Genomic DNA, 11,307 nt, shown 5'->3' with positions numbered 1-11,307 from the left:
ACGTTCCCCTCCCAAGGCCCTTCCAGAAGCCTCTAGAGGAATCCAGGTCACCTTTTAACACCATTTTGGGGGGGTTTTTTTGCAGCTTTGTTTTGTTTTTACCCTCCTTCCCCACCCCTCCTGCAGGCCCTGTGTCCATGGCCCAGCTTGGCCACGGGAAATTGGAGCAGGGAGGAGCCCGTGGACACCCAGGGGGGAACAAACCCATGCAGTCCCTTCCGTTTGGTTCCTTCCGTGCCGCCTCATATTTATGCCTTCACATTTATCTTCTGTTATCGATGCATCCATTACTCCAAAGGAAATGTATCTTGTTTCACATCTATTAAACTGTATAAACTGGAAGCGTGGCCTCCCTTTGTGCCGCAGCGGGGGGAGCCCAGCTGTCCCTCCCGCTCCCAGAGCTCGGCATCTCCTGAAAATTCCTTCCTCAACCTCTCTGAGCTGCAGCCCCCCAGGTGGGAACCATCCCTGCAGGAGCTGGAGGCTTCTCCCACCTCCCCCTGAGCTCAGAGAATCCCTCACCTCTCCTCCATATGTTGATCCGGCTGCTTCCGAGGAGCACCTGCGCCACTGTAATTAAGAGTCATTTAGAATTATTGTAAATAATGATTCTGTCTCGGTGGGATAGCGAGGAATTCCAGAAAAGAGCCACGAAATCCATGATTAACAGTGCTTTGGGGAGGATGGCAAGCTGCTTTTGCTGCAGTTTAAGGAGGGGAGGTGAATCCCTCTGCTCCAGGCTGAGTCCTGCCTGGAGGGGTGGGGGATGCTCCAGGGCGTCCCTCAGCATCAGGGGACACTCAGGGTGTCATTTACTGCTGGGATTATTTAGCTTTGCTGGAAAAGGCCTGAATTCCCTTCAGGGGGCAAATCCTCTTGCCACGGGGTTGGTGGCTGATGGTGGTGATGGAGAGGGGTGGAACAACTTGGAAGGGCTTGAGGCCATGGCAGTGTCAAGAATAAGTTGGGATATTTGCTCCTGGTTCTCTCTCAGCCTGCCACCCTTCCCAAAGCCCTTCCCAAACCCCTCAAAGCTCATCAGGACGCAAACCAACCCCATGAGCCTGCAGGAACACCCTGGCAGTGTGGGGAGAATCAAGCTCAGACTGAATTTCCCAAGAGCAGAGAGTGACCGTGGATTGCTCTCTGATGTCTCTTTTGAAGACACTCACCTGGACTTGCAGGTGCAAAACCCCCCCAGCTGCATCCCCAAACCTGGCCATGGCCAGAGAAACTATTTAACATCAGCAGCGTTAATTTTGTTGATTAAATCTCTGCAGCATTAAGCAATTTCCCCCCGGACCGACTGCAAGCCTCGCTTAAGATCGGAAGTGAAAAGCACGGGCTAAATGCAAGTCATGATTATTTAATTGGATCGATTTCTATTTTGCATTTTTAATGGCCATTCAGTCCTGTCCATTAATCAGCCAGACTCTGCCCCAGCACTCTCCATCCCAGCAAAGCCACAGCCCGCAGGGATGGGGGCTGTGTCCATCTGGGCTGGCCCAGAGCCACCTCAGCACCCCTGGAGGAGCAGGAACCAAGCAGGGATTAAAAACCACCATGCTGAGGGAGGAAACCATCACAGGGGCTCTGCTGCAAGGGTAAATCTCAGATGGCATCGATCTGAAATTCTCTTTGTCACGCTGGGGAGGGAAAAAAGCTTTAAAAAATCCCAAGCACCAAATCTGACGCCATCCTGGGTGCAATTAGCCCCAACCTTAATCTGTCAGAGCTGTGAGATCATACAGGTTGCATGAATGCTAATAAGCATTTGATATTTGTACAAGCTTTCTGGGGATGAATAATTCAATTGACTTCATCCATTAAATTTCCCCTATTAAGTTTTCAAACCATGGCTGGGTTTTAATGGCTGGGGCCACCTCATCCTCCAGACGAGGGGGCTTAATTAGGAATTTTAGCACACCCTGACAGAGCCACAGGAGCTGAAATCTCTGTGGCTCTTTGGGTTTTGAGCAGCTCATGTCTCTCTGCTGGAGCCCCGCTGAGCCCCTGGAATAACTCCAGCTCACACCAGGTGAGTGCTCCATCCTCTCCCAGCATTATGGTGCTGTCACAGAATGTTTTAGCCCTTTCTTTCCATGGGGTCAGCTTCTCTCTGGAGGTTGGGAAGGTGCTGAGGGGCTGTTTGGGATGGGGGATGTGCAGTGGCACTGATGCATTCCCTGGATTTTGGCACCACTCCATGATTCTGTGGGTCCCTTCCAACTCAGGATATTCTACAATTCCACAATTCCCTGGAATTCACTGATGCAGAGATGTCATCAGGAGTGTCCCACACCCTGCCAGGACCCTTCACCTGTGTCCCTCACTTGTAGCTCAGCGTTGGCTTGGTTTTTTCCAACTGTGGATGTTGGGCTATCCAGTGAAAAATAAATCTGCTCACAATGAGAGGGAGAAAATGCCAAGGACCCTCATTAAGTCACACCACAGGGAAGATCCAGATTAATGATTTAAATATTTGATTGAAGTCCCCTGGAGCAGCTTCTTCTGATTCTGCTTTGCCCCACGTGGAGGCACAAGCTGCCGAGGGCCCGTGGCCACATCTGCAGGGTCTGTTGGATGCATGGCAAACAGAGTTCCCACCTGAGTTATTCCCTAAAAATGCAGCCACCACTGGACACAAGCAGGAGGGCTCCATGCCTGGCAGGAGAAGGAGCTTGTTTACCCTGCCCTCTTCTCCTGCTTTTATTCCTTATGTCCCTATCAAATCCAGCTGTCCCTCTGGGCACCATCTCCCCGGGTCTGCCTCACCCTCTCCCCTCCTTGCCTCTGTGTCAATTTATTCTGACTGACTCATTAATTCATTTTGCTCGTTAACTAAAAGAAATCTCACCAATGATAACGAGTTCTAATACAAATTAATTCTTCAGGGAAGACCAGGCACTTCACAGCTCCTTGGCAGCGACAGCATCCGTGCCCAGCAGGGCCCCTGGCATGGGGCTGGCGGCCACATGGACACAGGGATCATCCCTGGAAGTGTCCAAGGGCAGGCTGGACAGCAAGCTGGGACAGTGGAAGGTGTCCCTGCCCATGGCAGGGGGTGGAATTGGATGAGCTTTAAGGTCCTTTCCAAGATAAACCATTCTGGGATTCAGCCACGGAACACAAAACCCACCCAGCCTCACCCAGGTGCATTCCCACCACCAGGTAAGTGTATTCAGCAGGAATTACAGCAGGAATGTCCCCCTGGGTGTGCTGCTGTGAGATCCCACTCAGCCCTTGTTGGATTTGAGCAGCAGGAGCAAAAGGCAGGGAAGACAAAGGGCAGGGGAGCTTCCTGCAGCCTCCTGGCAGGCAGGGATGAGTCAACGCTGTGCAAACAACTCTAAAAATACAAAAGCTTTATAGCAGATTAATGACACCATCAAATGTATTTCACTGGCCATTTACCAGGTGTTGATCATAAATATTTGGGATTCAAAATAAACATCTGTGCTGTGCTACCGTGGTGTTGTTTGTGTCCCTGCCACCCTCCCTGGATCAGCCCTGGGGCTTGAGCAGGTAGTGGAGACAAAGGAGCTGCTCCTGCTCCCTCCCTGCAGCTCAGGGTGTCCTTGCACTCTGTTCTCCAGGGATCTGCTGCTCCTGCAGGGGATGAGCCCAGAGCTGGGCTGATGGGCAGGAGATACAGCCCACAGGTATCCCCTGCTGGCACTGCAGCCCCTGCCTGCCCTCCCCAGGGCTCATCCAGAGGTGATTCCAGGGGAACCCCAGGGAAAGGGCTCCGCACAACTCTCCAGCCTCCCTGGGAGCCCCTGGACCCAGAGCCAGGCAGCCTGGGCAGGTCACAGTGCCTGGGCTGGATTCAGAAGCTCCCAGTGACAGAGCTCTCAGCAGTTTTGGACTTTTTTTTTCCATTTTTCCAGCCCTTGGCTCTTGCTGGGAATGAAGCAAACATAATTCCCTCAGCTGTTCCACTCTGTGCCCCCAGCACAGAGGTCAGTGCTGCAGGGACACTGGAAATGGCTCTCCAGGAGCTGGGATCCAACCTGGAAGAGATGACAAGTCAGTGATCAACAGGAGCCTGTCCTTCCTCCTTTTTTACAGGAATCCTCCCTCCAAACACCCCAGGGAGGATTCCTGTAAAAATCACAGTCCTGGAGAAGAGGAGAATGTTTTAAACAGCCTGGAGAAACAGCAGCATTGCTAAATAACACCCATGGGGTCACCACCATCCACAAACCTTCGTCATGCTTGGAAATCAAACTCTCTGATGGAGCATTAATTAAGTTTTCCAGCAGGATAAAACCACTTCCTTGCTTGGGATTTCACTCTGCTCACAAAGATTAAAAATACAGCTAATTAAAACAAGGCTGGCATGCAAAGAAGGGAGGAATAAAAAGTCCTGCTATGGCTGGGAGGGGACAGAGTCCTTCCAGATGCAGGTACAGATGACTCATGGCTTCCGAATAACCCCCCTGCCGTCTCTCTGCCATGGGGAAGGTCTCCTATTGCTGGGAGAACTCCTCCAGCAGCTGTATATCACCTGCCAGGCAACAAAAATGTCCTGAAATTGGCTCCAAGGTAGCTGGTAGCCAAGTGCAGTGTTAATTAAACAGCCTCACTAGCTGCTCCAGACAGCTGCTCCAGAACTGCTCTACTTCCCCCCCACCCCGGATCATTTTCAGTTCAAATGAATTCTTTTCCCTGAAGCATTTCTGAAGGGCTGTGGAGAAAGGATAACATGTCAGGCATTCCCTCCCATCCCTCCTGTTTCCCTGTCCCATTCTTTTCTCAGCCAAATTTGTTTGGCCTGAAAAACTGAGTTGAAATAGGCACTGACAGAGAACACATCTACTGAAATGTGGAAGGGCTCCCTCCACTCCTCCCACACTTCCCCAGAGGGTCTGGCAGCAACGAACCACCCCAAAAATTCCTCAGGGAGAGGGGAAGGTGGCCTGGGAGGCAGAAAGGAGGAGAAGGACGAACCACAGCCAGGCTGGGCAGCCTCCATGGCACTGACATGGTGTGTGGGCAGCAAATTCCCTTTTAGGAATGATGAGCCAGCACGATGTCACCAGTCCAGAACTGTCACAGCACTGGGCCAGAACTGTCACAGCACCAGGCCAGCAGGAGAAGGAGCTTGTTTACCCTCCCCTCTTCTCCTTGCTTTTATTCCTTATGTCCCCGTCAAATCCAGCTGTCCCTCTGGGCACCATTTCCCTGGGCCTGCCTCGCCCTCTCACCTCCCTGCCTCTGTGTCAATTTATTCTGACTGGCTCATTAATTCATTTTGCTTGTTAACCAAAAGAAACCTCACCAATGAACCAATGATAACGAGTTCTAATACAAATTAATTCTTCAAGGCCAGCACCATGTCACCAGTCCAGAACTGTCACTGGGGCCACCATCAGAACTAGTCACCCTCAGCAGATCTCAGCGGGTGCAGCTCTTAGAAAGCCCCAGCACATCCATCCTTATTTACACACCAAACTCCCCATTTCCTTTTTTAATTAGAGCAGGATAATTAACGCAGCACCGTGCTGTTCCCTCCTTTTCCCGCCCCCATCCACACCAGCGGTGTGAGGGCGTTTCTCCCGCTCGCCATGATCAACACCCGCCCTGCTGAGGGCACCGCGGGCCCCTCTCCTCAGCGCTGGGGCTGAGCCTCCAGAGAGCACAAAATCCACCATTTCCCTCCTTCTCCCTGCCAACACCTCCCGCTCTGGCCCTTGCCCGGCAGCATCATCTAGTGGCCATGGCCTCCACACATGCAATTGTAGTATCGGTAATATCCCGAGCTGGATCATCCCAGCCCGTCCTGGGATCCCGCCCGGCTCCAAACATCCCAAACCCCCGCCCTGGGCATCCCTCAGAGCGCTGTCCCTGAAGTCCGGCAGCTTTGGGGCCGTGCCCATCCCCTGGCCAGGCCGAATCCTCGGTTGGGGTTGCTTCAGGCTGATTTTAAATTATTATAATGATAAATAAAGTTCTGGACACGTGGCGGTGAGAGGATAACGGGGCAGCGCCGGGCGGGCTCAGCGGCTGAGGGGAGCGGGTAGGATCCGCACGGGGACAGCTGTGCCGGGGATGCTGGGGGTTCCAGAGGTGGGGTGGCCACGTTTTGGGGCGATTTTGGGGTGATTTGGGGACGATTTTGCGGATCGGGAGTTCCGCGAAGAGAAGCGAAGCGCGGCGCCGGGGAAGTTTGGCCGCTGCGCCGCCCCGTCCGTCGCCACGGCAACCGGCGCGCCCGCCATGGCGGCGCCCAGCGTGTTCCTGCTGGCCGTGAGCGGCGAGATCGAGAGCGGGGAGGTGCGGGAGAGCCGGGGACACCGCGGGACACACACCGGGACAGCGCGGAGGGAGGGGGGGATCGCCCTGGCCTGGTCTCGGTGCTGCGGCCGCCCGCGCGGGATGAGAATCTGACTCCCCTGATCCTGGCCGGCCTCAGCCCCAAACCCAACCCATCCTCACCCTACCCAACCCTGCACCCCAAACCCAACCCACCCTCATCCCACCCAACCCTGCACACCCTCAGCACCCCCATAACCCTGCCTGGCTTCATCCCACTTAACCCATCCCTGTCTTAGACCCTCCCAAACCCAGCCCAGCCTCATTCCCCAAGCCCATCCCAGTCTCAGCCCCCAATCCCATCCCGTCTGTCCCAGTCTCCCACATCTGCCCTCAGCACCCTGACTCGGGCAGATCCTCACCCCCAGAAATTCCCAGTGAATTCCCAGTAATCCCTCCCTCTCTCTCTCCCCCCCGCAGTTCCCGGGATTCGATGACCTCTACTGCAAGTTCTCCTTTGTCTACGGCCAGGACTGGGTCCCCACGGCGGTACCGCCCCTGTCCCCACCGCGTGTCCCGCTGTCCCCACCCCCGGGCTCGGCCCCAGGCTCACCCCCTGCTCCTTGCAGGGCCTGGAGGAGGGAATCTCGCAGATCACCTCCAAGAGCAGCGTCTCGCCCACCACGCTGGTCTGGAACTTCCCCATCGACATCACCTTCAAGAGCACCAACCCCTTTGGCTGTGAGTGCTGGGGGGGGGTCTGGCCCTGGTGCCAAAGCCCCCCCTCACCCCCATTTCCTTGCAGGGCCCCAGATTGTGCTCAGTGTCTACGGGCCTGACTTCTTTGGCCACGATGTGGTCAGGGGTTATGGAGCTGTGCATGTGCCCTTCGTGCCAGGCAGGTGAGTGCCAGCCTGACCTGCAGGGCTCAGACACATTCCTGAAACAAAAAAATTCCCAAAAACCTCCTCACCGTGCCCTGTCAGTTCACAGAGATTTTCTGGCAGAATTCTTTCATCACTAAATAAGTTTTCGTAATCCTGTAAAGCCCAAACTGGCCTGGAAAAAGGCCAGATATGAAGGTCAGTTCCTCACACAATAAATTCTCATTTATTGGAGGATGGGATAGAGGAAAATCTGTTGTTCCTGTGCAAACAAAGCCTTTCTGTGTGAAGGGAAAGTTCCTGGTTTGTCAGGAATTCTGTGCCTTCATAAATATAAAAATCCTGGGTTTTATTCATTCCTGAGGTTCTGGGCTCTCCTCTTTGTTTCAGGCACAAAAGAACCATTGCCATGTTTGTCCCAGAGTCCACCTCGAGGCTGCAGCAGCTCACCAGGTAACAATTAATGACTTTCATTCATTAAGGAATTCATTTCTCTCCTCTTCTCAGCCACAAAGGCATTTGCAGCCACTCAGTGGTGCAGAGGTGTCACTGCTCTGTGCCATAACCAGCTTTGTGTTCTGTGGGTAAAAATCACATTTTCTGGTCTCTGGGTCTTCTGAAAAGCTTTAATAAACATATTAACAACAATTAATATAATATAATATAATATAATATAATATAATATAATATAACATAATAATATTTCTGTTATCTACTATATTACAAATAATATAAATATTATATATTCTATTATTTATATTATACAATAATATATAATATAACAGACATATTAATTACCTGCTAACTGCACTAAATTACTGCCTGAATCTTCTTGGGGCTGTTCTGGAAGGACAGCCACAGGAAGAGCAAACCCATTAAAAAACAATTCCCAATCCAATTTTTTTTTAAGAAATTCAAGAAGAATTTTTCAACAATATCTTTGCCACAGAAAGATCCTTCTAGCCCAGAAAAAAAAAATGGATTTAACAAAATCTGTATGAAACCAGTTGCATTGTTTTCCTTAAGGCAAAACTTACCTTTGATTGAATTAAATCAATAAAGAGAATCAGGTTTCAAAACCCTCCTGGCAATCTCACTGACATCCATCTCATAGCCTGGATCAATCTCAGCCACCCAATTCATTATTTTGTAGTTTGCATTCATTATTTTGCATTTTGTATTCAATGATTTTATTTTGCATTCATAATTTTGTATTTTGCATTCAATTTGTATTTTAAATTAATTATTGTGAACTCCATAATTTGTATTTTGAATTCATTAATTTGTATTTTGAATTCAATAATTTTGTATTTTGTATTCAATGATTTGTTTTCTGTGTTCATTATTTTGTATTTTGAATTCATTAATTTGAATTTTGTATTCATTAATTTGAATTTTATATTCAATATTTTTTGTTTTGTATTCATTCATTTGTGTTTTGCATTCATTAATTTGTATTTTTCTCCAAGCTGGTTCACAGGGAGGCGCCCGGAATTCACCGACCCCAAGGTGGTGGCGCAGGGAGAGGGAAGGGAAGGTGAGTCCTGGCAGCTCCTGCCTGCTGCCAAAGAGCTCCACGTGAATCCCTTTCATTAATCTTTAATTAATCTTTAATTAATCCCATCCCCTCCCCTGTGTGCAGTGACCAGGGTGCGCTCCCAGGGCTTTGTCACCATTTCCTTCAACGTGATCACCAAGGACCTGCACAAGCTGGGCTACGACGTGGGCCAGGGCCAGAGCACCGGGCCCCAGGGGCTGCAGGGCCTCTGAACCCCCCCAGAGCCCCCCAAACCCCAGGGGCTGCAGGGCCTCTGAGCCCCCAAACCCCAGGGGCTGCAGGGCCTCTGAGCCCCCAAACCCCAGGGGCTGCAGGGCCTCTAAGACCCCCAAAGCCCTGGGGCAGCACAGGGGCTGCAAGGGCTCTGAACCACCCAGAGCCTCAGGGGCTGCAGGGCTTCTGAACCCCCCCAAATCCCCTGGACCCCAGCGGCTGCAGGACCTCTGAACCCCCCAGGGGCTGCAGGGCTTCTGAGCCCCCCAAACCCCAGGGGCTACAGGGCCTGTGAGACCCCCAAACCTCCAGGGGCTGCAGGGCCTCTGAGCCCCCCAACTCCCCTGGACCCCAGGGGCTGCACAGCCTCTGAGCCCCCCAGAGGGGCTACATGACTCCTGAGCCCCCCAAATCCACAGGGCCTGCACAGCTTCTGAGCCCCCCAAACCCCAGGAGCTGCACGGCCTCTGAGCCCCCCAAATCTCCTGGGCCCCAGGGGCTTCATGGCCTCTGAGCCCCCCAAATCCCCTACACGGCCTCTGAGCCCCCCAAAGCCCCTGCACAGCCTCTGAGCCCCCCAAAGCCCCTGCACAGCCTCTGAGCCCCTCAAAGCCCCTGCACAACCTCTGAGCCCCCCCAAAGCCCCTGCACAGCCTCTGAGCCCCCCCAAAGCCCCTGCACAGCCTCTGAGCCCCCCCAAAGCCCCTGCACAGCCTCTGAGCCCCCCAAAGCCCCTGCACAGCCTCTGAGCCCCCCCAAAGCCCCTGCACAGCCTCTGAGCCCCCCAAAGCCCCTGCACAGCCTCTGAGCCCCCCCAAAGCCCCTGCACAGCCTCTGAGCCCCCCAAAGCCCATCTGAAGGAAAGGAGGAGCTGCTCCAACTCAGTCACTCCAAAAAACACCAGCCTGGGAGGATCTGGGGTAACAACCAAGCCTGATCCTCCCAGCAAGGCTGAAGTGTTGTAGGAATTGATGTCATTGTCATTCAGTGTTTTATTGATGATTATTGTATTTTATTCAGTGATTTTAGGGGTCAGGCTGTCTCAGAGTAAGTCCTGTAACAAAATATTTTTATAGCAGCCTTTTGTACACCTTTTTATAGAATTAATGACAGAAAGTTTAGAGCTGTAGCAGTTTCCCTGCAGTTAAAACTTTGCAAACCCAGTTTCTCTTTTAGTGATTGTTTTTTTTTTTTGCAAATGAGGAATTGAAATTATTGCACCTTGCAAAAATGATCTTGTGAAATGCATCCCCCTCTAAGCTTATTTAGGCTGAATAAATAAACTCTGTTGTATCACTGGATTCATTTGTTTTTCTGCTGATAAAGGGGTTTCTTTGTTTGTGTCAGGATGTTTTTAAGCCCTAAATCATCTGAGCTCTGCTAAACTTAAAGGTAGAAGAGAAAAAGGAGTGTTTCAATGCAGTGACTAATTGCTGAGTCATTTTCCTGTTTAATTTTGGGCATGTAACCTCTTGTGTTTGACTGCAAATCCCAGGAGAACAACACCATCTCCCTAAAAGGGAACTACCAAGACCTCCAAGTGTAGAAATCCCAGGAAAAACACCCAGGGATGAACCACAAATCCTCCAGGCCACAGCTCAACAAAACACCCAGGCAGAGATTGTTCTGATCCACAGTGGGATGGAATAAATTTAATTTCTGAGACCATAAGGTAGCCACTAGAACATTGCTAGGAGCAGCACACCTTTTATATGACATAGAAATACTTTTCCAAACGTTTTTAGGGATAATTTTTCATTATCCTTGAAATGTTGACTTGTTTTTGTTGACTCCACACTTCAGTGGAGTTGTTTTGGCCATTTGTAATCTCTGAACTGAGTCACGTTGGAATCCAAATCCAGAAGCATTTCCTGTTGGCTCAGAGGAGACCTGAGGAATTTTGTTTCCTTTTCAGCAGTTTGGGAAGCAGGATAAATATCAGAGTTTGAAAGGCTTGGGAGGCAAACACTGAACCTCCTGCTGCTGCCTAAGAGCCATTTCCCCTGGAGCACAGTTCCTGCCCACATTCCAACTGCAGCAAAGCTGCACAGGAGCCCGACACAGCCCAAACCTGGGCTGTATTCACAGCCAGCTCCTCATCCCAGTGCTCCAGAGCCCTGAATTCCTCCTGTTCCAAAGGAACTCGTGGGTGTTTCACCCCAGTGGGACCAGCCAGACCTGACAGCTGAGGGGAAGTTAAAAACAATGAAAAGCAAAAATCCTAAACTCCATGACAGGATTAAAGAACCTTGAGGTGTTTAAGCTGCTCTCTAAGCAGATCCCACACTCTTACCTGCATTATTAGGATTTTTGCCTGTTTTCTCTGGGTTTAGCTGAATTTTGGGGTGGTTTGGTGCTCCTCGGTGGCTTGAGCACATCTAAGAGCTTCACTTA

The 11,307-nt window shown here is 51.2% G+C and overlaps 1 protein-coding gene across 1 annotated transcript; it reads left to right on the top strand.

Moving 5' to 3' along the window:
* The first annotated feature begins 6,208 nt into the window (after positions 1 to 6,208).
* B9D1 (B9 domain containing 1) lies at positions 6,209 to 9,492 on the top strand. The gene is made up of 7 exons (XM_054270954.1): positions 6,209 to 6,279; positions 6,739 to 6,807; positions 6,888 to 6,999; positions 7,064 to 7,160; positions 7,533 to 7,595; positions 8,612 to 8,679; positions 8,785 to 9,492. Exons 1-7 carry the CDS (start codon positions 6,223 to 6,225, stop codon positions 8,910 to 8,912), a joined length of 594 nt encoding a protein of 197 aa, XP_054126929.1. The 5' UTR covers positions 6,209 to 6,222; the 3' UTR covers positions 8,913 to 9,492.
* The last annotated feature ends 1,815 nt before the right edge of the window (positions 9,493 to 11,307 follow it).

This window comes from Melozone crissalis, unplaced genomic scaffold (assembly GCF_028551555.1).
Source record: "Melozone crissalis strain CALT ecotype California unplaced genomic scaffold, PUWL_Pcris_2 ptg000012l_1, whole genome shotgun sequence".
NCBI lineage: Eukaryota > Metazoa > Chordata > Aves > Passeriformes > Passerellidae > Melozone > Melozone crissalis.
Note: the sequence above shows the minus strand (reverse complement) of the source record. Positions and strands in the feature narration are given on the sequence as shown.

Bases quoted from the DNA above. Each gene is read 5' to 3' on its own strand.
- B9D1 (XM_054270954.1), top strand. From the start codon at position 6,223: ATGGCGGCGCCCAGCGTGTTCCTGCTGGCCGTGAGCGGCGAGATCGAG. The intron at 6,808-6,887 runs GTACCGCCCCTG...TGCTCCTTGCAG, and splicing joins AGGACTGGGTCCCCACGGCG to GGCCTGGAGGAGGGAATCTC. The intron at 7,596-8,611 runs GTAACAATTAAT...TTTTTCTCCAAG, and splicing joins AGGCTGCAGCAGCTCACCAG to CTGGTTCACAGGGAGGCGCC.